Source organism: Bombina bombina, chromosome 3 (genome assembly GCF_027579735.1).
Source record: "Bombina bombina isolate aBomBom1 chromosome 3, aBomBom1.pri, whole genome shotgun sequence".
In the NCBI taxonomy this organism is placed as follows: domain Eukaryota; kingdom Metazoa; phylum Chordata; class Amphibia; order Anura; family Bombinatoridae; genus Bombina; species Bombina bombina.
In genome coordinates this window covers 493,651,157-493,678,194 of record NC_069501.1, presented here as the reverse complement: position 1 = coordinate 493,678,194, position 27,038 = coordinate 493,651,157, and the positions used below count along the sequence as shown (strand labels likewise).

The following is a 27,038-nucleotide window of genomic DNA, read 5'->3' as shown; positions in this document are numbered from 1 at the left end:
TGAGAGGGTAGGGGAAGTGGGAGGGATATTTAATGCTTTGTTTGGGGTGTCTTTGCCTCCTCCTTGTGGTCAGGTGAAGTATTGCCCATAGGTAATTAATGAATTCTCACTGCCAAGAAAGAAAATAAATTATCAGGTAAGCATAAATTATGTTATTTTTAATCCATTTCTCATCCGTATTGTACTGCTTTTAGTTACAGATTCAGTCGCATTATTTCCTCCATGTGTTTTACAGATGATGAAGGAAGTTATATTTGTTTTCTTAACTGTTTATTCCCTTTCTTCACATTCTAAATGAAAACCACACTTTCTGGCTTTGTGCTAATTTTTCAGTGTAGCTCATTTTCCTGTTCTCTACCACTTTTTCTCATTGACTAAAACTTTAAATCTTGAGGTTGATGGAAGTGAAGAAATACCCTGATGAATACTTTGACGTTTCTGGCTTTCTCAAAGTAGTGGCTTTATATTTAACCAAGGATCCTGAGTTCTCTTCTGCCACTTGTGCTGTCACTGAAAATGTGAAGAGGAGGATTTCATGGCAAATGCAAAAATATCCCCTATCTCACAATGATCCCTGATAATCAATACATTGTCAGACTAAGAAATTGCCTTTTTTCTTCACCAGTCTGGTGATATATTTAAAAATGTGGACTGACCCTTCTTTGTTCTAACGAGTGGGTTAATATTGTAGTGGAGTTGGGTTGAATTGGGGGGTTATGGCGCTTTAGGACTTCATAGTGTAGTGGGTTTAGCTTGGGCAAGGGTTCATGGCGCTTTAGGGGTTAATAGTGTAGGGCTGTGTAGTGGTTTTATTGGGTTGTTTATTTTACATTAAAAGAATAAGGAATAAACAAATGTATTAAAGCTTTTCATTAAAGGGACAGTATACACCAATTTTCATATAACTGCATGTAATAGACACTACTATAAAGAGGAATATGCACAGATACTGATATAAAAATCCAGTATAAAACCTTTTAAAAACTTAGAAGCTCCCAGTTTAGCACTGTTGATGAGGTAATCTGGTACACCCACTGAAAGGGACCAGGTAAACAAAAAGAGCCCCCCTCTGCATATGAAAAGAGAGATAACATAAACAGGAGCCAGCAGGAGTCTGTAAACGAGCGTATACATCTAACACTGTGGGGCTTGGTTAGGAGTCTGGAAATCAGCACAATGTTCTTAAGAAATAAGCAATACTTAGTGAAAACACTTTCAGATGGGCTATATAAATGGATCATCTACAAAACATTTATGTAAAGAAAAATCTAGTGTACAATGTCCCTTTTAATACATTCTTTATTTTTTTATCCGCTTGTGTACCGAATGCACACATTGGGTAATGAACAGGTGTAACACCTGTAAAAGGAATCACTTACTTTATATCTTCAATGTAGGTGGCGATACTGCTATGAAAATATTACCAGCATTGGATTAGCATTGCCACCCACTAAGATTTATTGTAAAACGTCTCTCAACGAGATAGCCTTCAAACACCGATTTCAGCCCTTTTAAATATTTCACAGGCAGTCTCGATCCCACAGCGGATCCCTTTTGAATATATCACTACTTCGAGAATGTTTAAATCATCAGGGCTTTCTATCACAGATCCATCTTATATACTTAAAGGGACAGGAAACCCAGAATTTTTCTTTCATGATTCAGATACAGAATATAATTTTAAACAACATTCCAATTTACTTATTGTATCTAATTTGTTTCATTCTTTAGATATTTTTTTGTTTGAAGAAATAATCACACGTGGCATCTATGTGCAGCCACCAATCAGCAACTACTGAGCCTATCTAGATCTGCTTTTCAACACAGGATATCAAGAGAATGAAGCAAATTAGATAATAGAAGTAAAATGAAAATTGGTTTAAAATGGCATGCTTTCTAAATCATAAAATAAAAAAAAAGCTTTAATTAATCTTTAAGCATTTTCCCAACTTTTGTCTGTCACCAATGAAAAATGCAAAATTGAAAAAAACTCCTGAAATGTAACTCTCTCCTTTTGCAGGTTCTAAAAGTAAATGTGCTGGGTCATAGAAAGAGGATTCTAGCATCCTTAGCAGAGAGACCATGTGAAGACCCCCCACAGAAACCTCCCAGATTCTCTCAATTCCGGGTAAGACTTGGACTTTTTTGGATTATGTGACAACATCCTCATACCTACCATGTAGAGTCTTTAAAGGGACAAATTTATTTATTATTTGAAACGTTTGCCTGTTGTATATCCACAGTGAAAATATGAGAAACAAATGTTTTCTCTGTAGAAAAGCTACGTAAATTGGAAACAATAGAAGTGCTTAATCTCCCAGTGAGGGTATGAGGGAGAAGAGAGATTTTGTATGTGAAATAGCTGTTTGTGCTTATCATTTGAATTCCTAAAATAAATACTTGAAGACTCAGCCTGTTGTTATGGGCATGAACTAGGTGATGTTTTTAATGAGAAAAACAGCTATTTCAAATACAGAAATAAACATGATGGAAGTGTTTCCCATAGATTTAATACTATGCAGTGGGTATAACAAGTCATTTGGAACACTTTAAGGCGAAACACATTTAATAGTACAATATCCGTTTAACAACTGGCTTCACGAGCCGTGCTGCCTTATTACGTTTTACAATCTTGTCATTAGTTGAATCACCTGAAACCTAATTTACTGTTTTTTTCTCCTAGTGTCCAGACCTTCCACCCCGTGTTTCTTCCTCTGCCTTTGGCCTTGTGGAGCAAAGTCCTGGATCTGAGTCAGGACGAAGCTGGGCAGAGGGAGCAGAGAGCCGAGGTGGTCGTCAGAGAGTGCAGGTATCTCAGATTCCTATGACATAAAGAGTGTAGTTATTTATCCCTTATTCGTAAATAGCATAGCTATATTAAAGTCAATACTGTCAATGCATATTGTTATGTTAGGTGCAATTAACGCATCTGCAACCTAAGTGATACTCCAAAAGAAATCCACAATTTAAAAAGCTATATCTTGTGTTTCACTATTTATTTTTTTAACTCATATATTTGTCGTTTCCTATACAGGAGGAAGCTAGATTAACCTTGCGTCCTCCCAGCATGGCTACTCCATATGCCCCTCTACAGAACTGGCAGCACCAGCCTGAGAAGTTAATATTTGAGTCTTGTGGTTATGAAGCCAGTGTGAGTAAAAATGGGAAAGCAAGGGTGTGTGAATTATGTGGTGAGGCTATAAGAATGATGTAAATTTGATCCTTCATCTTATGTCGTTCCTGCAATATTGATAAAGTCCTTCACGTTCTCTTTCTGTCATTAGTATTTGGGATCAATGCAAATTAAAGACTTGAGAGGGACAGAATCCACTCAAGATGCCTGTGCCAAGATGAGGGTGAGTAAACAAAATTAAGAATGAGATCCTTTTTTACATGGAATCTGGTAAGACCAGTTGTGCATCACTAGATTTGGTAAGTCAGAATATTTAAAATTCCTACTAAGCCATTTCTTTTATTTTTCTACAGAAGTCCACAGAGCAGATGAAGAAAATTCCTCGGATAACTCTATCCATCAGCTACAAAGGAGTCAAGTTCATTGATGCATCAAATCAGGTAGGAGATCCAACCACTTTAAAAGTCCAAAATTGTATATTTTCTGATTACAAATGCGGTCGTGTGAAGCAAATGTGAATTACACACTTAATTAGTGGACTGTTTGGAGAGAGAGAAACTTAAAGGGACTTCGGACACAAATTGGATGCTGTATGAAACATTTTTTTGGTCACTTTTTTTCTTTATCGCCTCACTAGAACAAAAGGACCCATGCTAATCAATCACAGCCTTATAAATGTATATGTGGTTTAAATGTGCATTATTGTTAAAGGGACAGTAAACACCTTGTAATTGCTATAGAATAACATACCAACAAAATCTAGACATTTTTAAAACAAATTCACATTATTATTACTGTCATTTTTTTGTATATTACCTGCTGCCACTGTTTTTCAATAGCCAAACTCCACCCAGCACTTTTCTTATTTGGAAGAACTAATATGGCATTATTTGGCAGGGGTGTGCAGCTGACAAAGCTGGCTATGGTCATAGTGTAGAAAGTTCATAGTTTTGCACTTCTGTTATCTACTAAAAGCTAAGTAGAGAACAAAATGTAGCATGGTTAGCCTTGAGAAGTCTGCAGAGTGCTTTTAAAGTTCTGAGAATTAAAATAACAACAATTTCTCAGAGCTAAATTACATGAAAATGGTGTAAAATAAATTATACTATACTTAAATAAAATAAATAAATTATACCATACTTATTTACCATAAGTGGTTCCTGAAACAGAAGTCTCCTGTTGCATTTTAAGTCTAGTTGTTGTTGCAGGTTCATATTAAATGAAAATGATTTCTACTCATAACTTATGTCCATGGAGAAAATATTATGCATCTTGTTTTGTTAGGTGTATGTCTCAATCCCCCAAACACACACACAAACATACAACTTTGCTCCTACCCCCAATATTTTTTTCAGTGTTCCCTAGACTACAGCAAATATTTGTTATTTGTTATAATTTATTTAAAAAATGTAAATTATTGCATTTTGCATTCATCTAACTGCCAAATGGTGGTATGAAATACAGTATGCCAAAATTGTCCTAGATCAATATACCTTGGGTTGTCTACTTTAAAAATATATATCGTTTTTGGGGTCCGTTTTAAGAATTTGGGCAGTTCTGCTATATCAAATAAGAGTTACTCCATTGCATCATTTTAGAACATGAATATACAAAGGCTGCAGATAAAGACCTTAAAATTATCAAAACTAATAAATATATACGTTTGGTCTTAGCTGTATCAGAGTTTGACTATGAACAAATAAAAATAAAATGTATCACAATGGTGAAATACACAAATAGAAAATAATGTGAAATAAAATGTGTCGAAATAAAGAATCAGATACACTGTAAACACTTAAACACAGCAAACGGGTTTAATTAAAAACAAACACAGACATAAATCACTAAGGGCTAAAAACAGCTTTGCATGTATCCAACGTACGTTTCCCTGGATGAAAAAGCTGGAATCATTCAGGGAAACGTACGTTTGAGTTTTATCACTTACACTGGCTTGTCACAAAGAAGGGTGAAACAAGCAAATGGCTGCTACCTTGAGCTCGCTGTGTATATACGTGATCCTGTGAAGTTAGGACACTGACACAAAAGCGTTTGCATACCTGCAAAGCTGTTTTTAATTCTTAGTGATTTATGTCTGTCTGTTTTGAATTAAACCTGTTTGCTGTGAACCAGGAAGTGTTTATGTTTAAGCGCTTACACTGAGAGCTAAGTTATAACTCTCCTACACGTGAGTAGGATTATCTCAAGTGGGGGATTGTTACCTTACATATTCTGGCTTGTACTAGGTTTGCTTTTCTCTTTCGTTGAGGATTGCTTCTGAGGATTCATAAGAACAGGATTAAAGTTTGTCTTTGTGCCTTACTCAAGAGGATTCTGACTTTATTTGATATCTGGCATTTTAATGGTCTGTATCTGATTCTTTATTTGAACACATTTTATTTCACACTGACAATGAACAAATGTTGATGTTTTTTTTCTACATGTGGAAAGCTATGTGTTTTTGTGGTGATAATCATTTTATAAATATGTCCTCATGCAAATGCAGAGGTCCACCCATTTCAAGTATCTACTCTCCCTAGGTGGTATTTTTATTTTAAGGTGGAATAAATTATATACAGGTAGCCCTCAGTTTACTCCGGGGTTAGGTTCCAGAAGGAATGGTTGTAAATTGAAACCCAGTTTATAATGTAAGTCAATGGAAAGTGAGGGAGTTAGATTCCAGGCCCCTCTCAAAATTGTCATAAGTAACACCGAATACATTATTTTTAAAGCTTTGAAATGAAGACTTTAAATGCTAAACAGCATTATAAACCTAATTAAATAATCACACAACAGACTGTATCATCAAACTAAGTTTAATGAACAAAAACATAATTTATGTAAGAACTTACCTGATAAATTCATTTCTTTCATATTAGCAAGAGTCCATGAGCTAGTGACGTATGGGATATACATTCCTACCAGGAGGGGCAAAGTTTCCCAAACCTCAAAATGCCTATAAATACACCCCTCACCACACCCACAATTCAGTTTAACTAATAGCCAAGAAGTGGGGTGATAAGAAAGGAGCGAAAGCATCAAAAAAAAGAATTGGAATAATTGTGCTTTATACAAAAAAATCATAACCACCACAAAAAAGGGTGGGCCTCATGGACTCTTGCTAATATGAAAGAAATGAATTTATCAGGTAAGTTCTTACATAAATTATGTTTTCTTTCATGTAATTAGCAAGAGTCCATGAGCTAGTGACGTATGGGATAATAAATACCCAAGATGTGGAACTTCCACGCAAGAGTCACTAGAGAGGGAGGGATAAAATAAAGACAGCCAATTCCGCTGAAAAATAATAATCCACAACCCAAAACAAAGGTTTAATCTCAATAATGAAAAAAAATGAAATTATAAACAGAAGAATCAAACTGAAACAGCTGCCTGAAGTACTTTTCTACCAAAAACTGCTTCAGAAGAAGAAAACACATCAAAATGGTAGAATTTAGTAAAAGTATGCAAAGAAGACCAAGTTGCTGCTTTGCAAATCTGATCAACAGAAGCTTCATTCCTAACACCCAGGAAGTAGAAACTGACCTAGTAGAATGAGCCGTAATTCTTTGAGGCGGGGATTTACCTAAAGATTTCTAAAATCTTTAGTAGCTTCAACATAATATTTCAAAGCTCTTACTACATCCAAAGAATGTAAAGATCTCTCCTTTGAATTCTTAGGATTAGGACACAATGAAGGAACAACAATTTCTCTACTAATGTTGTTAGAATTCACAACCTTAGGTAAAAAATTTAAATGAAGTCCGCAACACTGCCTTATCCTGATGAAAAATCAGAAAAGGAGATTCAGAAGAAAGAGCAGATAACTCAGAAACTCTTCTAGCAGAAGAGATGGCCAAAAGGAACAGAACTTTCCAAGAAAGTAATTTAATGTCCAGAGAATGCATAGGTTCAAACAGAGGAGCTTGTAAAGCCCTCAGAACCAAATTAAGACTCCAAGGAGGAGAGATTGACTTAATGACAGGTTTGATACGAACCAAAGCCTGTACAAAACAATGAATATCAGGAAGATTAGCAATCTTTCTGTGAAAAAGAACAGAAAGAGCAGAGATTTGTCCTTTCAAGGAACTTGCAGACAAACCTTTATCCAAACCATCCTGAAGAAACTGTAAAATTCTAGGAATTCTAAAAGAATGCCAGGAGAATTTATGAGAAGAACACCAAGAAATGTAAGTCTTCCAGACTCGATAATAAATCCTCCTAGACACAGATTTACGAGCCTGTAACATAGTATTAATTACTGAGTCAGAGAAACCTCTATGACTAAGAATCAAGCGTTCAATTTCCATACCTTCAAATTTAATGATTTGAGATCCTGATGGAAAAAAGGGCCTTAACGGAAGAGTCCAAGGTTGGCAACTGGCCATCCGAATGAGATCCGCATACCAAAACCTGTGAGGCCATGCTGGAGCCACCAGCAGTACAAACTAACGTTCCATTAGAAGTTTGGAAATCACTTTTGGAAGAAGAACTAGAGGCGGAAAGATATAGGCAGGATGATAATCCCAAGGAAGCGACAACGCGTCCACTGCCTCCGCCTGAGGATCCCTGGATCTGGACAGATACCTGGGAAGTTTCTTGTTTAGATGAGAGGCCATCAGATCTATTTCTGGAAGTCCCCAGATTTGAACAATCTGAAGAAAAACCTCTGGGTGAAGGGACCATTCGCCCGGATGTAACGTCTGGCGACTGAGATAATCCGCTTCCCAATTGTCTACACCTGGGATATGAACCGCAGAGATTAGACAGGAGCTGGATTCCGCCCATACAAGTATCCGAGATACTTCTTTCATATCCTGAGGACTGTGAGTCCCACCCTGATGATTGACATATGCCACGGTTGTGACATTGTCTGTCTGAAAACAAATAAACGATTCTCTCTTCAGAAGAGGCCAGAACTGAAGAGCTCTGAAAATCGCACGGAGTTCCAAAATGTTGATTGGTAATCTCGCCTCCTGAGATTCCCAAACCCCCTGCGCTGTCAGAGATCCCCATACAGCTCCCCAACCTGACAGACTCGCATCTGTTGAGATCACAGTCCAGTTTGGACGAACAAAAGAAGCCCCTTGGACTAAACGATGGTGATCTATCCACCACGTCAGAGAGTGTCGTACATTGGGATTTAAGGATATTAATTGTGATATCTTTGTATAATCCCTGCACCATTGGTTCAGCATACAAAGCTGAAGAGCGTCCGATGCAGCAGTCATGAGACCTAGAATTTCCATGCATAAAGCTACCGAAGGGAATGATTGAGACTGAAGGTTTCGACAGGCTGAAACCAATTTCAGACGTCTTTTCTGTTAGAGACAAGGTCATGGAAACTGAATCTATTTGAAAACCCAAAAAGGTTACCTGAGTCTGAGGAATCAGCGAACTCTTTGATAAATTGATCCTCCAACCATGTTTTTGAAGAAACGACACAAGTTGATTCGTATGAGATTCTGCAGAATGTGAAGACTGAGCAAGTACCAAGATATCGTCCAAATAAGGAAATACCGCAATACCCTGTTCTCTGATTACAGAGAGAAGGGCACCGAAAACCTTTGATAAGATCCTTGGAGCTGTTGCTAGGCCAAACGGAAGGGCCACAAACTGGAAATGCTTGTCTAGAAAAGAGAATCTCAGAAACTGAAAGTGATCTGGATGAATCGGAATATGAAGATATGCATCCTGTAAATCTATTGTGGACATATAATGCCCTTGCTGAACAAAAGGCAGAATAGTCCTTATAGTTACCATTTTGAATGTTGGTATCCTTACATAACGATTCAATATCTTTAGATACAGAACTGGTCTGAAGGAATTCTCCTTCTTTGGTACAATGAATAGATTTGAATAAAACCCCAGACCCTGTTCCAGAACTGGAACTGGCACAATTACTCCAGCCAACTCTAGATCTGAAACACATTTCAGAAATGCCTGAGCCTTCACTGGGTTTATTGGAATGCGAGAGAGAAAAAATCTCTTCGCAGGCGGCCTTACCTTGAAACCTATTCTGTACCCTTGTGAAACAATGTTCTGAATCCAAAGACTGTGAATCGAAGTGATCCAAATGTCTTTGACAAATCGTAACCTGCCCCCTACCAGCTGTGCTGGAATGAGGGCCGCACCTTCATGTGGACTTGGGAGCTAGTTTTGACTTTCTAAAAGGCTTGGATTTATTCCAGATTGGAGAAGGTTTCCAAACAGAAACCGTTCCTTTAGGGGAAGGGTCAGGCTTCTGTTCCTTATTCTGACGAAAGGAACGAAAACGATTAGCAGCCCTATATTTACCTTTAGATTTTTTGTCCTGAGGCAAAAAAGTTCCTTTCCCCCCAGTAACAGTTGAAATAATAGAATCCAACTGGGAACCAAATAATTTATTACCTTGGAAAGAAAGAGAAAGCAAAGTTGATTTAGAAGACATATCTGCATTCCAAGTTTTAAGCCATAAAGCTCTTCTAGCTAAAATAGCTAAAGACATATACCTGACATCAACTCTAATGATATCAAAGATGGCATCACAAATAAAGTTATTAGCATGTTGAAGAAGTTTAACAATGCTATGAGTATTATGGTCTGATACTTGTTGTGCTAAATCCTCCAACCAAAAAGTGGAAGCTGCAGCAACATCAGCCAAAGAAATAGCAGGCCTAAGAAGATTACCTGAACATAAATAAGCTTTCCTTAGAAAGGATTCAATCTTCATATCTAAAGGATCCTTAAAGGAAGTACTATCTGCCGTAGGAATAGTAGTACGTTTAGCAAGAGTAGAGATAGCCCCATCAACTTTAGGGATTTTGTCCCAAAACTCTAATCTGTCAGAAGGCACAGGATACAATTTCTTAAACCTTTGAGAAGGAGTAAATGAAGTACCCAGATTATTCCATTCCCTAGAAATTACTTCAGAAATAGCATCAGGGACAGGAAAAACTTCTGGAATAACTATAGGAGGTTTAAAAACCGAATTTAAACGCTTAGTAGATTTAGTATTAAGAGGACTAGATTCCTCCATCTCTAATGCGATTAAAACTTCTTTAAGTAAAGAGCGGATAAATTCCATTTTAAATATATATGAAGATTTATCAGTGTCAATATCTGAGACAGAATCCTCTGAACCAGAAAAATCCTCATCAGAAACAGACAAATCAGAATGATGACGGTCATTTAAAAATTCATCTGAAAAATGAGAAGTTTTAAAAGACCTTTTACGTTTACTGGAAGGAGGAATAACAGACATAGCCTTCCTAATAGATTTAGAAACAAATTCTTTTATATTAACAGGAACATCCTGAGTATTAGATGTTGAGGGAACAGCAACAGGTAATGGTATATTACTAATGGAAATACTATCTGCATTAGCAAGCTTTTCATGACATTCATCACAAACTACAGCCGGAGGAACAGTTACCACAAGTTTACAACAAATGCACTTAACTTTGGTAGAACCAGCATCAGGCAGCGTCTTTCCAGAAGTAGATTCTGATCCAGGGTCAATTTGAGACATCTTGAAATATGTAAAAGAAAAAACATATAAAGCAAAATTTATCAAATTCCTTAAATGACAGTTTCAGGAATGGGAAAAAATGCCAATGAACAAGCCTCTAGCAACCAGAAGCAATGAAAAATGAGACTGAAATAATGTGAAAAAAAGGTGGAGACAAGAATGACACCCACATTTTTTAGCGCCAAAAAAGACGCCCACATTATTGGCGCCTTACATTTTTTGGCGCCAAGAATGACGCCACATCCGGTGACGCCGACAATTTTTGGCGCAAAACGTCAAAAAAATGACGCAATCACGAACAACTTCCGGCGTCAAGTATGACGCCGGAAATTATATAAAAAAAAATTTGCGCCAAAAAAGTCTGCGCCAAGAATGACGCAATAAATTGAAGCATTTTCAGCCCCCGCAAGCCTAACAGCCCACAGGGAAAAAAGTCAATTTGAAACAATTTTTAAGGTAAGAAAAAATTGATTATTCATATGCATTATCCCAAATAATGAAACTGACTGTCTGAAATAAGGAATATTGATCATCCTGAATCATGGCAAATATAAGTTTAAAGACATATATTTAGAACTTTATATATAAAGTGCCCAACCATAGCTTAGAGTGTCACAAAAAATAAGACTTACTTACCCCAGGACACTCATCTACATATAGTAGATAGCCAAACCAATACTGAAACGAGAATCAGTAGAGGTAATGGTATATAAGAGTATATCGTCGATCTGAAAAGGGAGGTAAGAGATGAATCTCTACGACCGATAACAGAGAACCTATGAAATAGATCCCGTAGAAGGAGACCATTGAATTCAAATAGGCAATACTCTCTTCACATCCCTCTGACATTCACTGCACTCTGAGAGGAAAACCGGGCTCCAGCCTGCTGCGAAGCGCATATCAACATAGAATCTAGCACAAACTTACTTCACCACCTCCACGGGAGGCAAAGTTTGTAAAACTGAATTGTGGGTGTGGTGAGGGGTGTATTTATAGGCATTTTGAGGTTTGGGAAACTTTGCCCCTCCTGGTAGGAATGTATATCCCATATGTCACTAGCTCATGGACTCTTGCTAATTACATGAAAGAAAACATTTTTTTACTTGCTTTTTTCTTTTTCTTAGCATGTTAGATAATATTGGATCTGCACCTTTTCTATTCATTTCAATCTGCAGTGATTAATAGGCAGTTAGACACCCTCACCTCAAGCAGCTGGACAGGAAGATAATAGGGAAGTGGCTGCTAGATCTTGTTGCTCGATAGGTCTGGTCTACTCTGTGTACACAGATTAATTTCAGTCTGCTAAGTTGCATAACTTTGCTGCAACACAAACGGGCAGCTCCACCTATTGGCTATTTTAATTAGTGCAATGGTTTTCAATGCTTTTCAATAGCAGTCACAAAAAAAGACTGAAAAAAAGGTTGTTATTCTGAAACGGCGCAAATTGAACCATCATAAACCGAGGACCGTGGTTACAAAGAGCAAATCCAGCAATTTTGTTGCAAAAAGAGCATACATGAGCAATTTCTCATGCATTTTATAAGCAGCATCTGGTATGACTAGTCACGGGGAACACATTAAAGGAACAGTTAACACCTTGAGATTTGTATATAAAATGTTTTATGCATAATGATACAACTTTGCATTATACTTTCTTCTGTTAAGTGTGATCAGTCCACAGGTCATCATTACTTCTGGGATATTACTCCTCCCCAACAGGAAGTGCAAGAGGATTCACCCAGCAGAGCTGCATATAGCTCCTCCCCTCTACGTCACTCCCAGTCATTCTCTTGCACCCAACGACTAGATAGGATGTGTGAGAGGACTATGGTGATTATACTTAGTTTTATATCTTCAATCAAAAGTTTATTATTTTATAATAGCACCGGAGTGTGTTATTACCTCTCTGGCAGAGTTTGAAGAAGAATCTACCAGAGTTTTTTTACTATGATTTTAGCCGGAGTAGTTAAGATCATATTGCTGTTTCTCGGCCATCTGAGGAGAGGTAAACTTCAGATCAGGGGACAGCGGGCAGATTAACCTGCAAAGAGGTATGTAGCAGCTTTTATTTTCTGACAATGGAATTGATGAGAAAATCCTGCCATACCGATATAATGTCATGTATGTATATTTTACACTTCAGTATTCTGGGGAATGGTACTTCACTGGAATTACACTGTGTACATAAAACCTTTTAGCCTATTTTGCAGGGACTAGCAACAGGCTTTTTAATAACTCTTAATTTATGTTAAACGTTTTTGCTGGAATGTAAAATCGTTTTCATTTTCTGAGGTACTGAGTGAATAAATGTTTGGGCACTATTTTTCCACTTGGCAGTTGCTTGATCTAATTTCTGACAGTTTCTGATCTCTCTCACTGTTGTGTGTGAGGGGGAGGGGCCGTTTTTTGGCGCTTTTGCTACGCATCAAAAAATTTCAGTCAGCAGCTCATTGTATTTCCTGCATGATCCGGTTCATCTCTACAGAACTCAGGGGTCTTCAAAACTTGTTTTGAGGGAGGTAATTCTCACAGCAGAGCTGTGAGATTGTAGTTGACTGTGATAAAAAAACGTTTATTCTGTAATTTTTTTTTTTTTTCTGCTATCAGAGTTAGTTGTCTTTTGCTAATGGGAACAAACCTTTGCTAAAGTTGTGTTGTTTACAAGGATTGATGCTATAACTGTTTCAGTTTATTAATTTTCAACTGTCATAAATCTTCTGTGCTTCTTATAGGCACAGTACGTTTTCATAATATTTTACTAGAATTGTATTCCAAGTTGCAAGTTTATTTGCTAGTGTGTTAAACATGTCTGATTCAGAGGAAGATACCTGTGTTATTTGTTCCAATGCCAAAGTGGAGCCCAATAGAAATTTATGTACTAACTGTATTGATGCTACTTTAAATAAAAGTCAATCTGTACAAATTGAACAAATTTCACCAAACAGCGAGGGGAGAGTTATGCCGACTAACTCTCCTCACGTGTCAGTACCTGCATCTCCCGCTCGGGAGGTGCGCGATATTGTGGCGCCCAGTACATCTGGGCGGCCATTACAGATAACATTACAAGATATGGCTACTGTTATGACTGAAGTTTTGGCTAGATTACCAGAACTAAGAGGCAAGCGTGATCACTCTGGGGTGAGAACAGAGTGCGCTGATAATACTAGGGCCATGTCAGATACTGCGTCACAACTTGCAGAACATGAGGACGGAGAGCTTCATTCTGCGGCTGACGGTTCTGATCCAAACAGATTGGATTCAGATATTTCAAATTTTAAATTTAAGCTGGAGAACCTCCGTGTATTACTAGGGGAGGTGTTAGCGGCTCTGAATGATTGTAACACAGTTGCAATACCAGAGAAAATGTGTAGGTTGGATAAATATTTTGCGGTACCAACGAGTACCGACGTTTTTCCTATACCTAAAAGACTAACTGAAATTATTACTAAAGAGTGGGATAGACCCGGTGTACCATTCTCACCCCCTCCGATATTTAGAAAAATGTTTCCAATAGACGCCACCACACGGGACTTATGGCAGACGGTCCCTAAGGTGGAGGGAGCAGTTTCTACTTTAGCTAAGCGTACCACTATCCCGGTGGAGGATAGCTGTGCCTTTTCAGATCCAATGGATAAAAAGTTAGAGGGTTACCTTAAGAAAATGTTTGTTCAACAAGGTTTTATATTGCAACCCCTTGCATGCATTGCGCCGGTCACGGCTGCGGCGGCATTCTGGTTTGAGTCGCTGGAAGAGACCATTAATTCAGCTACTCTGGATGACATTACGGACAAGCTTAGAGTCCTTAAACTAGCTAATTCATTCATTTCGGAGGCCGTAGTACATTTAACTAAACTTACGGCTAAGAATTCAGGATTCGCCATTCAGGCACGCAGAGCACTGTGGCTAAAATCCTGGTCAGCTGATGTTACTTCTAAGTCTAAATTACTTAATATACCTTTTAAAGGGCAGACCTTATTTGGGCCTGGTTTGAAAGAAATTATCGCTGACATTACAGGAGGTAAAGGCCACGCCCTGCCTCAAGACAGGGCCAAACCTAAGGCCAGACAGTCTAATTTTCGTTCCTTTCGGAATTTCAAAGCAGGAGCAGCATCAACTTCCTCTGCTCCAAAACAAGAAGGATCTGTTGCTCGCTACAGACAAGGCTGGAGACCTAACCAGTCTTGGAACAAGGGCAAGCAGGCCAGGAAACCTGCTGCTGCCCCTAAAACAGCATGAATTGAAGGCCCCCGATCCGGGATCGGATCTAGTGGGGGGCAGACTTTCTCTCTTCGCCCAGGCTTGGGCAAGAGATGTCCAGGATCCCTGGGCGCTAGAGATAATATCTCAGGGATACCTTCTGGACTTCAAATACTCTCCTCCAAGAGAGAGATTTCATCTGTCAAGGTTGTCATCAAACCAAACAAAGAAAGAGGCGTTTCTACGCTGCGTACAAGAGCTTTTGTTAATGGGAGTAATCCATCCAGTTCCACGGTCGGAACAGGGACAAGGGTTTTACTCAAATCTGTTTGTGGTCCCCAAAAAAGAGGGAACTTTCAGACCAATCCTGGACTTAAAGATCCTAAACAAATTCCTAAGAGTTCCATCGTTCAAGATGGAGACTATTCGGACAATTTTACCCATGATCCAAAAGGGTCAGTACATGACCACAGTGGATTTAAAGGATGCTTACCTTCACATACCGATTCACAAAGATCATTACCGGTACCTAAGGTTTGCCTTCCTAGACAGGCATTACCAGTTTGTAGCTCTTCCATTCGGATTGGCTACAGCTCCAAGAATCTTCACAAAGGTTCTGGGTGCTCTTCTGGCGGTACTAAGACCGCGGGGAATCTCGGTAGCTCCGTACCTAGACGACATTCTGATACAAGCTTCAAGCTTTCAAACTGCCAAGTCTCATACAGAGTTAGTACTGGCATTTCTAAGGTCACATGGATGGAAGGTGAACGAAAAGAAAAGTTCACTCGTTCCACTCACAAGAGTTCCCTTTCTGGGGACTCTTATAGATTCTGTAGAAATAAAGATTTACCTGACAGAAGACAGGTTAACAAGACTTCAAAGTGCTTGCCGCACCCTTCATTCCATTCAACAACCGTCAGTGGCTCAATGCATGGAGGTAATCGGCTTGATGGTAGCGGCAATGGACATAGTACCCTTTGCACGCTTACACCTCAGACCACTGCAACTGTGCATGCTAAGTCAGTGGAATGGGGATTACTCAGACTTGTCCCCTTCTCTGAATCTGGATCAAGAGACCAGAAATTCTCTTCTATGGTGGCTTTCTCGGCCACATCTGTCCAGGGGGATGCCATTCAGCAGGCCAGACTGGACAATTGTAACAACAGACGACAGCCTTCTAGGTTGGGGTGCCGTCTGGAATTCTCTGAAGGCTCAGGGACAATGGAGTCAGGAGGAGAGTCTCCTACCAATAAACATTCTGGAATTGAGAGCAGTTCTCAATGCCCTCCTGGCTTGGCCCCAGTTGATAACTCGGGGGTTCATCAGGTTTCAGTCGGACAACATCACAACTGTAGCTTACATCAACCATCAGGGAGGGACAAGAAGCTCCCTAGCAATGATGGAAGTAACAAAGATAATTCGCTGGGCAGAGTTTCACTCTTGCCACCTGTCAGCAATCCACATCCCGGGAGTGGAGAACTGGGAGGCGGATTTCTTAAGTCGTCAGACTTTTCATCCGGGGGAGTGGGAACTTCATCCGGAGGTCTTTGCCCAAATACTTCATCAGTGGGGCAAACCAGAGATAGATCTCATGGCGTCTCGACAGAACGCCAAGCTTCCTCGTTACGGGTCCAGATCCAGGGATCCAGGAGCAGTCCTGATAGATGCCCTGACAGCACCTTGGGACTTCAGGATGGCTTACGTGTTTCCACCCTTCCCGATGCTTCCTCGATTGATTGCCAGAATCAAACAGGAGAGAGCATCAGTTATTCTAATAGCACCTGCATGGCCACGCAGGACTTGGTATGCAGACCTGGTGGACATGTCATCCTGTCCACCTTGGTCTCTACCTCTGAAACAGGACCTTCTGATACAGGGTCCTTTCAAACATCAAAATCTAACTTCTCTGAAGCTGACTGCTTGGAAATTGAACGCTTGATTTTATCAAAACGTGGTTTTTCTGAGTCAGTTATTGATACCCTAATACAGGCTAGGAAGCCTGTTACCAGAAGGATTTACCATAAGATATGGCGTAAATACCTATATTGGTGCGAATCCAAAGGTTACTCTTGGAGTAAGGTTAGGATTCCTAGGATATTGTCTTTTCTACAAGAAGGTTTAGAAAAGGGTTTATCTGCTAGTTCATTAAAGGGACAGATCTCAGCTCTGTCCATTCTGTTGCACAAACGTCTGTCAGAAGTTCCAGACGTTCAGGCTTTTTGTCAGGCTTTGGCCAGGATTAAGCCTGTGTTTAAAACTGTTGCTCCGCCATGGAGTTTAAACCTTGTTCTTAACGTTTTACAAGGCGTTCCGTTTGAACCCCTTCATTCCATTGATATAAAGTTGTTATCCTGGAAAGTTTTATTTTTAATGGCTATTTCCTCGGCTCGAAGAGTCTCTGAGTTATCAGCCCTACATTGTGATTCTCCTTATTTGATTTTTCATTCGGATAAGGTAGTTCTGCGTACTAAACCTGGGTTCTTACCTAAGGTAGTCACTAACAGGAATATCAATCAAGAGATTGTTGTTCCTTCTTTGTGTCCAAATCCTTCTTCGAAGAAGGAACGTCTTCTGCACAATCTGGATGTAGTTCGTGCCCTAAAGTTTTATTTACAGGCAACTAAGGAATTTCGACAAACGTCTTCCCTGTTTGTCGTTTACTCTGGTCAGAGGAGAGGTCAAAAGGCTTCTGCTACCTCTCTTTCTTTCTGGCTTCGTAGCATAATTCGTTTAGCCTATGAGACTGCTGGACAGCAGCCTCCTGAAAGAATTACAGCTCATTCTACTAGAGCTGTGGCTTCCACTTGGGCCTTTAAGAATGAGGCCTCTGTTGAACAGATTTGCAAGGCTGCAACTTGGTCTTCGCTTCATACTTTTTCCAAATTTTCCAAATTTGACACTTTTGCTTCCTCGGAGGCTATTTTTGGGAGAAAGGTTCTTCAGGCAGTGGTTCCTTCTGTATAAAGAGCCTGCCTATCCCTCCCGTCATCCGTGTACTTTTGCTTTGGTATTGGTATCCCAGAAGTAATGATGACCCGTGGACTGATCACACTTAACAGAAGAAAACATAATTTATGCTTACCTGATAAATTCCTTTCTTCTGTAGTGTGATCAGTCCACGGCCCGCCCTGTTTTTTAAGGCAGGTAAATATTTTTTAAATTATACTCCAGTCACCACTTCACCCTTGGCTTCTCCTTTCTCGTTGGTCCTTGGTCGAATGACTGGGAGTGACGTAGAGGGGAGGAGCTATATGCAGCTCTGCTGGGTGAATCCTCTTGCACTTCCTGTTGGGGAGGAGTAATATCCCAGAAGTAATGATGACCCGTGGACTGATCACACTACAGAAGAAAGGAATTTATCAGGTAAGCATAAATTATGTTTTCATTATTTATTTTGCCCACTTTTCATGTAATTTAGCTCTGAAAATTAAACCATTTCTAATTCCCACCTTTACCTTACTGCTGACTTCTTAAAAGGAACTTGAAACACAAATGTTTTCTTTCATGACTTAGATAGAGCATACATTTTTAAATAACTTCTGAGTTTATTAATATTATTTAATTTGCCTAGTTCTCTTTATATCCTTTGTTGAAAAGTATACCTAGGTAGGCTCAGAAGCTGCTTATTGGTGGCTACACACATATATGCCTGTTTTCATTGGCTTTCAGCTATCTCTTGGTAGTTGCATTACTGCTCCTTCAACAAAGCATACTAAGACAATGAAGTAAATAAGATAATAGAAGTCAATTGGAAAGTTGTTTAAAATTGTACAATGAATCTTGAATGAAAAATTGTGGGCTTTTATGTCCCTTTAAGGATAAGCCTGCTACATATTTGTCCCTAACTGGCTCGATCAGGTAACAACTGCAAAACAACACACTCTATACTAACATCCAGATTGACTCCTCCAAATAAGTCAAATTGTGGGTGGAGTTTAGCTATTGATAAATAAGTGTAGTAAAAAGGATGCTAATTTGTTATTAAAATTTTAAGAATGGGTTGATATGATGTTCTAAAGCAACAGAAATGTCCTTTAATTATAAGGTGTTTACTCTCCCTTTAACCCCGTCACCCAAATAGGCGTAAAAATCTGTCTTGCGGTACTTTGCTCATTGTACCGCAAGACGTATGTATACATCTGAGCTTCAGGAAGCTCCAGCAGTCTGCAGTATCTGAGCTCCAGGCATCAGTGCTTCGGTTCCATATGAGGGCAGATGCCTGATCATTAAACACAGTGACACTGTGTAGCGATTAGCTGTTGGTGTGGGAGAGAATCTGGGAGACGCCCAGCAGCGGAGGGAGTGGGAGGCCATTACACGGCAGAAAAAATAAAATAAAGGGACAGGTAGGTATGGGGCAGCTACACTACAGAAAACAGGGTGTGGGGTGGTCCCTAACTTGCGATCGGGGAGGTGGTGGGACAACTGCACTACAGAAAAAATTAAATAAAAGAATCCTAAAAAAACCTCACAACATATTTTATAGGTACTGGCAGACAGCTGCCTGTACCTAAGATGGCAGCACTAGTTAGCGGGGGAGGCTTAGAGAGCTGTTTGGGAGGGATCAGGGAGGTTGGAGGGTAAGGGGGATCCTACACAGCAGGAAAATAAAATTGATTAAAAAAAAGCCTTAAATTTGTGTATTGGCAGGCTGTCTGCCTGTACTTGAGATGGGGGTGACCAGTGGGGGGTGAGGGAGGGAAGAGAGCTGTTTGGGGAGGGGGGATCAGGTAGGGATCAGGGGGTGGGAGGGACAAGTTATTGACAGTTATCTGCACTGGGGAGATTTAGATACTAACACAAAGTTACAACATAAGGTTAAGGGACAGTAGTGAGGTATACCGGGTATCATGTAAATCATGTCCGAAATAGTGCATAGGTAAAAGCTATAGAGAACTTTTAGAGAGTGAATAAAGGAACATAGGAGCGATATTGTGAATGGGAATTTATAATCTAGTTGTCTATTAATAATGGCTTTGACAAAGATTTGTATGTAATGGGTCCAGAGCTCATAGACCTAAAAGGCAGAGGCGCCGATACCGATGCACCCTAAGAAAAATTTAAATTCTAGTCGATATACTGTATATATAATATGAACCCTCCAACCAGGAGGTTTCAATTAAGGAATGAACTTCGCACCATTTCTAAATGTACTACAATTTAAACACTTGATCTTATCTTTACGGAGAAAGGAAAGAGGAATCCTCTATAATTTAAATTGTAGTATTGAAATAATGTTGACTGAATGTGTGATAAGTGACTAAGCCATTACAGGTAGAAAACCCTTTACCCAAACTGCTTGGGGCTGGAAAAGGTTTGGATTTTTATATATTTCCATCTATAAAATGGGACAGTTTGGAGAGGGGATGGAACCAAGTATAAACAACAATGTTTTATGTAATTTAGGCAATATTTACATGTTATACGGCTTATACATGCAACCTAGAGGTAGTTTCTTCTGTTAAGTGTGATCAGTCCACGGGTCATCATTACTTCTGGGATATTACTCCTCCCCAACAGGAAGTGCAAGAGGATTCACCCAGCAGAGCTGCATATAGCTCCTCCCCTCTACGTCACTCCCAGTCATTCTCTTGCACCCAACGACTAGATAGGATGTGTGAGAGGACTATGGTGATTATACTTAGTTTTATATCTTCAATCAAAAGTTTGTTATTTTAAAATAGCACCGGAGTGTGTTATTATCTCTCTGGCAGAGTTTGAAGAAGAATCTACCAGAGTTTTTGTTATGATTTTAGCCGGAGTAGTTAAGATCATATTGCTGTTTCTCGGCCATCTGAGGAGAGGTAAACTTCAGATCAGGGGACAGCGGGCAGATGAATCTGCATAGAGGTATATAGCAGTTTTTATTTTCTGACAATGGAATTGATGAGAAAATCCTGCCATACCGATATAATGTCATGTATGTATACTTTACACTTCAGTATTCTGGGGAATGGTACTTCACTAGAATTACACTGTAAGAAATACATAAAGCTGTTTAATAACTAGAGATTATGTTTAACGTTTTTGCTGGAATGTAAAATCGTTTTCATTTACTGAGGTACTGAGTGAATAAATGTTTGGGCACTATTTTTCCACTTGGCAGTTGCTTAATCTGTTTTCTGACAGTTTCTGTTCTCCCTCACTGCTGTGTGTGAGGGGGAGGGGCCGTTTTTTGGCGCTTTTACTACGCATCAAATATTTCAGTCAGCAACTCATTGTATTCCCTGCATGATCCGGTTCATCTCTACAGAGCTCAGGGGTCTTCAAAACTTATTTTGAGGGAGGTAATTTCTCTCAGCAGAGCTGTGAGAATTATAGTTTGACTGAGATAAAAAACGTTTATTCTGTAATTTGTTTCCTGCTTTCAGAATTTGTTATCTTTGCTAATGGGATTAAACCTTTGCTAAAGTTGTGTTATTTACAAGGATTGAGGCTATAACTGTTTCAATTTATTAATTTTCAACTGTCATAGATCTTCTGTGCTTCTTAAAGGCACAGTACGTTTTAATATTATTCTAATTGAATTGTATTTCCAAGTTACAAGTTTATTTGCTAGTGTGTTAAACATGTCTGATTCAGAGGATGATACCTGTGTCATTTGTTGCAATGCCAAAGTGGAGCCCAATAGAAATTTATGTACTAACTGTATTGATGCTACTTTAAATAAAAGTCAATCTGTACAAATTGAACAAATTTCACCAAACAACGAGGGGAGAGTTATGCCGACTAACTCGCCTCACGTGTCAGTACCTACATCTCCCGCTCAGAGGGAGGTGCGTGATATTGTAGCGCCGAGTACATCTGGGCGGCCATTACAAATCACATTACAGGATATGGCTACTGTTATGACTGAGGTTTTGGCTAAATTACCAGAGCTAAGAGGTAAGCGTGATCACTCTGGGGTGAGAACAGAGTGCGCTGATAATATTAGGGCCATGTCAGACACTGCGTCACAGGTGGCAGAACATGAGGACGGAGAGCTTCATTCTGTGGGTGACGGTTCTGATCCAAACAGACTGGATTCAGATATTTCAAATTTTAAATTTAAACTGGAAAACCTCCTTGTATTACTAGGGGAGGTGTTAGCGGCTCTGAATGATTGTAACACAGTTGCAATACCAGAGAAAATGTGTAGGTTGGATAAATATTTTGCGGTACCGACGAGTACTGAGGTTTTTCCTATACCTAAGAGACTTACTGAAATTGTTACTAAGGAGTGGGATAGACCCGGTGTGCCGTTCTCACCCCCTCCGATATTTAGAAAAATGTTTCCAATAGACGCCACCACAAGGGACTTATGGCAAACGGTCCCTAAGGTGGAGGGAGCAGTTTCTTCCTTAGCTAAGCGTACCACTATCCCGGTGGAGGATAGCTGTGCTTTTTCAGATCCAATGGATAAAAAATTAGAGGGTTACCTTAAGAAAATGTTTGTTCAACAAGGTTTTATATTGCAACCCCTTGCATGCATTGCGCCGATCACGGCTGCAGCGGCATTCTGGATTGAGTCTCTGGAAGAGAACATTGGTTCAGCTACTCTGGACGACATTACGGACAGGCTTAGAGTCCTTAAACTAGCTAATTCATTCATTTCGGAGGCCGTAGTACATCTTACTAAACTTACGGCGAAGAATTCAGGATTCGCCATTCAGGCACGCAGGGCGCTGTGGCTAAAATCCTGGTCAGCTGATGTTACTTCTAAGTCTAAATTGCTTAATATACCTTTCAAAGGGCAGACCTTATTCGGGCCCGGGTTGAAAGAGATTATCGCTGACATTACAGGAGGTAAAGGCCATGCCCTGCCTCAGGACAAAGCCAAAGCCAAGACTAGACAGTCTAATTTTCGTTCCTTTCGTAATTTCAAAGCAGGAGCAGCATCAACTTCCTCTGCACCAAAACAGGAAGGAGCTGTTGCTCGCTACAGACAAGGCTGGAAACCTAACCAGTCCTGGAACAAGGGCAAGCAGACTAGGAAACCTGCTGCTGCCCCTAAAACAGCATGAATTGAGGGCCCCCGATCCGGGATCGGATCTAGTGGGGGGCAGACTTTCTCTCTTCGCCCAGGCTTGGGCAAGAGATGTTCAGGATCCCTAGGCGCTAGAGATAATATCTCAGGGATACCTTCTGGACTTCAAATACTCTCCTCCAAGAGAGAGATTTCATCTGTCAAGATTGTCAACAATCCAGACAAAGAAAGAGGCATTTCTACGCTGCGTACAAGAGCTCTTGTTAATGGGAGTAATCCATCCAGTTCCACGATCGGAACAGGGACAGGGGTTTTACTCAAATCTGTTTGTGGTTCCCAAAAAAGAGGGAACTTTCAGACCAATCCTGGACTTAAAGATCCTAAACAAATTCCTAAGAGTTCCATCGTTCAAGATGGAGACTATTCGGACAATTTTACCTATGATCCAAGAGGGTCAGTACATGACCACTGTAGATTTAAAAGATGCTTACCTTCACATACCGATTCACAAAGATCATTATCGGTACCTAAGGTTTGCCTTCCTAGACAGGCATTACCAGTTTGTGGCTCTTCCATTCGGATTGGCTACAGCTCCAAGAATCTTCACAAAGGTTCTGGGTGCTCTTCTGGCGGTACTAAGACCGCGGGGAATCTCGGTAGCTCCATACCTAGATGACATTCTGATACAAGCTTCAAGCTTTCAAACTGCCAAGTCTCATACAGAGTTAGTGCTGGCATTTCTAAGGTCACATGGATGGAAGGTGAACGAAAAGAAAAGTTCACTCGTTCCACTCACAAGAGTTCCCTTTCTGGGGACTCTTATAGATTCTGTAGAAATGAAGATTTACCTGACAGAGGACAGGCTAACAAGACTTCAAAGTGCTTGCCGCACCCTTCATTCCATTCAACACCCGTCAGTGGCTCAATGCATGGAGGTAATCGGCTTAATGGTAGCGGCAATGGACATAGTACCCTTTGCACGCTTACACCTCAGACCACTGCAACTGTGCATGCTAAGTCAGTGGAATGGGGATTACTCAGACTTATCCCCTTCTCTGAATCTGGATCAAGAGACCAGAAATTCTCTTCTATGGTGGCTTTCTCGGCCACATCTGTCCAGGGGGATGCCATTCAGCAGACCAGACTGGACAATTGTAACAACAGACGCCAGCCTTCTAGGTTGGGGTGCCGCCTGGAATTCTCTGAAGGCTCAGGGACAATGGAGTCAGGAGGAGAGTCTCCTGCCAATAAACATTCTGGAATTGAGAGCAGTTCTCAATGCCCTCCTGGCTTGGCCCCAGTTGACAACTCGGGGGTTCATCAGGTTTCAGTCGGACAACATCACGACTGTAGCTTACATCAACCATCAGGGAGGGACAAGAAGCTCCCTAGCTATGATGGAAGTATCAAAGATAATTCGCTGGGCAGAGTCTCACTCTTGCCACCTGTCAGCAATCCACATCCCGGGAGTGGAGAACTGGGAGGCGGATTTCTTAAGTCGTCAGACTTTTCATCCGGGGGAGTGGGAACTTCATCCGGAGGTCTTTGCCCAAATACTTCGACGTTGGGGCAAACCAGAGATAGATCTCATGGCGTCTCGACAGAACGCCAAGCTTCCTCGTTACGGGTCCAGATCCAGGGATCCAGGAGCAGTCCTGATAGATGCTCTGACAGCACCTTGGGACTTCAGGATGGCTTACGTGTTTCCACCCTTCCCGTTACTTCCTCGATTGATTGCCAGAATCAAACAAGAGAGAGCATCAGTGATTCTAATAGCACCTGCGTGGCCACGCAGGACTTGGTATGCAGACCTGGTGGACATGTCATCCTGTCCACCTTGGTCTCTACCTCTGAAACAGGACCTTCTGATACAGGGTCCCTTCAAACATCAAAATCTAACTTCTCTGAAGCTGACTGCTTGGAAATTGAACGCTTGATTTTATCAAGACGTGGGTTTTCTGAGTCAGTTATTGATACCTTAATACAGGCTAGGAAACCTGTTACCAGAAAGATTTACCATAAGATATGGCGTAAATACCTATATTGGTGTGAATCCAAGGGTTACTCTTGGAGTAAGGTTAGGATTCCTAGGATATTGTCTTTTCTACAAGAAGGTTTAGAAAAGGGTTTATCTGCTAGTTCATTAAAGGGACAGATCTCAGCTCTGTCCATTCTGTTACACAAACGTCTGTCAGAAGTTCCTGACGTCCAGGCTTTTTGTCAGGCTTTGGCCAGGATTAAGCCTGTGTTTAAAACTGTTGCTCCACCATGGAGTTTAAACCTTGTTCTTAATGTTTTACAGGGCGTTCCGTTTGAACCTCTTCATTCCATTGATATAAAGTTGTTTTCTCCAACATAGGTGTGTCCGGTCCACGGCGTCATCCTTACTTGTGGGATATTCTCCTCCCCAACAGGAAATGGCAAAGAGCCCAGCAAAGCTGGTCACATGATCCCTCCTAGGCTCCGCCTACCCCAGTCATTCTCTTTGCCGTTGTACAGGCAACATCTCCACGGAGATGGCTTAGAGTTTTTTAGTGTTTAACTGTAGTTTTTATTATTCAATCAAGAGTTTGTTATTTTGAAATAGTGCTGGTATGTACTATTTACTCAGAAACAGAAAAGAGATGAAGATTTCTGTTTGTATGAGGAAAATGATTTTAGCAACCGTAACTAAAATCCATGGCTGTTCCACACAGGACTGTTGAGAGCTATTAACTTCAGTTGGGGGAACAGTATGCAGTCTCTTGCTGCTTGAGGTATGACACATTCTAACAAGACGATGTAATGCTGGAAGCTGTCATTTTCCCTATGGGATCCGGTAAGCCATGTTTATTACGATCATAAATAAGGGCTTCACAAGGGCTTATTAAGACTGTAGACTTTTCTGGGCTAAATCGATTCATTATTAACACATATTTAGCCTTGAGGAATCATTTTATCTGGGTATTTTGATATAAGAATATCGGCAGGCACTGTATTAGACACCTTATTCCTTAGGGGCTTTCCCAAAGCATAAGCAGAGCCTCATTTTCGCGCCGGTGTGGCGCACTTGTTTTTGAGAGGCATGGCATGCAGTCGCATGTGTGAGGAGCTCTGATACTTAGAAAAGACTTTCTGAGGCTTTAAGACACTGTGGTGAAAATTTGGTGAATTTTGTACAATTCCTTCATGTTTTTTCGCAATTGCAGTAATAAAGTGTGTTCAGTTTAAAATTTAAAGTGACAGTAACGGTTTTATTTTAAAACGTTTTTGTACTTTGTTATCAAGTTTATGCCTGTTTAACATGTCTGAACTACCAGATAGACTGTGTTCTGAATGTGGGGAAGCCAGAATTCCTATTCATTTAAATAAATGTGATTTATGTGATAATGACAATGATGCCCAAGATGATTCCTCAAGTGAGGGGAGTAAGCATGGTACTGCATCGTTCCCTCCTTCGTCTACACGAGTCTTGCCCACTCAGGAGGCCCCTAGTACATCTAGCGCGCCAATACTCCTTACTATGCAACAATTAACGGCTGTAATGGATAATTCTGTCAAAAACATTTTAGCCCAAATGAACACTTGTCAGCGTAAGCGCGGCTGCTCTGTTTTAGATACTGAAGAGCATGGCAACGCTGATACTAATATCTCTGAAGGGCCCCTAACCCAGTCTGATGGGGCCAGGGAGGTTTTGTCTGAGGGAGAAATTACTGATTCAGGGAACATTTCTCAACAGGCTGAACCTGATGTGATTGCATTTAAATTTAAGTTGGAACATCTCCGCATTCTGCTTAAGGAGGTATTATCCACTCTGGATGATTGTGACAAGTTGGTCATCCCAGAGAAGCTATGTAAAATGGACAAGTTCCTAGAGGTGCCGGGGCTCCCAGAAGCTTTTCCTATACCCAAGCGGGTGGCGGACATTGTTAATAAAGAATGGGAAAGGCCCGGTATTCCTTTCGTCCCTCCCCCCATATTTAAAAAATTGTTTCCTTTGGTCGACCCCAGAAAGGACTTATGGCAGACAGTCCCCAAGGTCGAGGGAGCGGTTTCCACTTTAAACAAACGCACCACTATACCCATAGAGGATAGTTGTGCTTTCAAAGATCCTATGGATAAAAAATTAGAAGGTTTGCTTAAAAAGATGTTTGTTCAGCAGGGTTACCTTCTACAACCAATTGCATGCATTGTCCCTGTCGCTACAGCCGCATGTTTCTGGTTCGATGAGCTGATAAAGGCGGTCGATAGTGATT

At 40.3% G+C, this 27,038-nt stretch overlaps 1 protein-coding gene across 4 annotated transcripts in view; it reads left to right on the top strand.

Annotated features, from left to right (window-relative positions):
* ANKS1A (ankyrin repeat and sterile alpha motif domain containing 1A) overlaps positions 1-27,038 on the top strand; it is a 343,365-nt gene that overhangs the window by 254,170 nt on the left and 62,157 nt on the right. For all 4 annotated transcript variants that reach the window (XM_053706844.1, XM_053706843.1, XM_053706842.1 and 1 more), the window contains 5 exons: positions 2,021-2,128; positions 2,684-2,809; positions 3,035-3,151; positions 3,285-3,356; positions 3,487-3,573. In XM_053706844.1, coding sequence (XP_053562819.1) covers positions 2,021-2,128; positions 2,684-2,809; positions 3,035-3,151; positions 3,285-3,356; positions 3,487-3,573 — 510 coding nt within the window. The remainder of the gene's footprint in view (positions 1-2,020; positions 2,129-2,683; positions 2,810-3,034; positions 3,152-3,284; positions 3,357-3,486; positions 3,574-27,038) is intronic.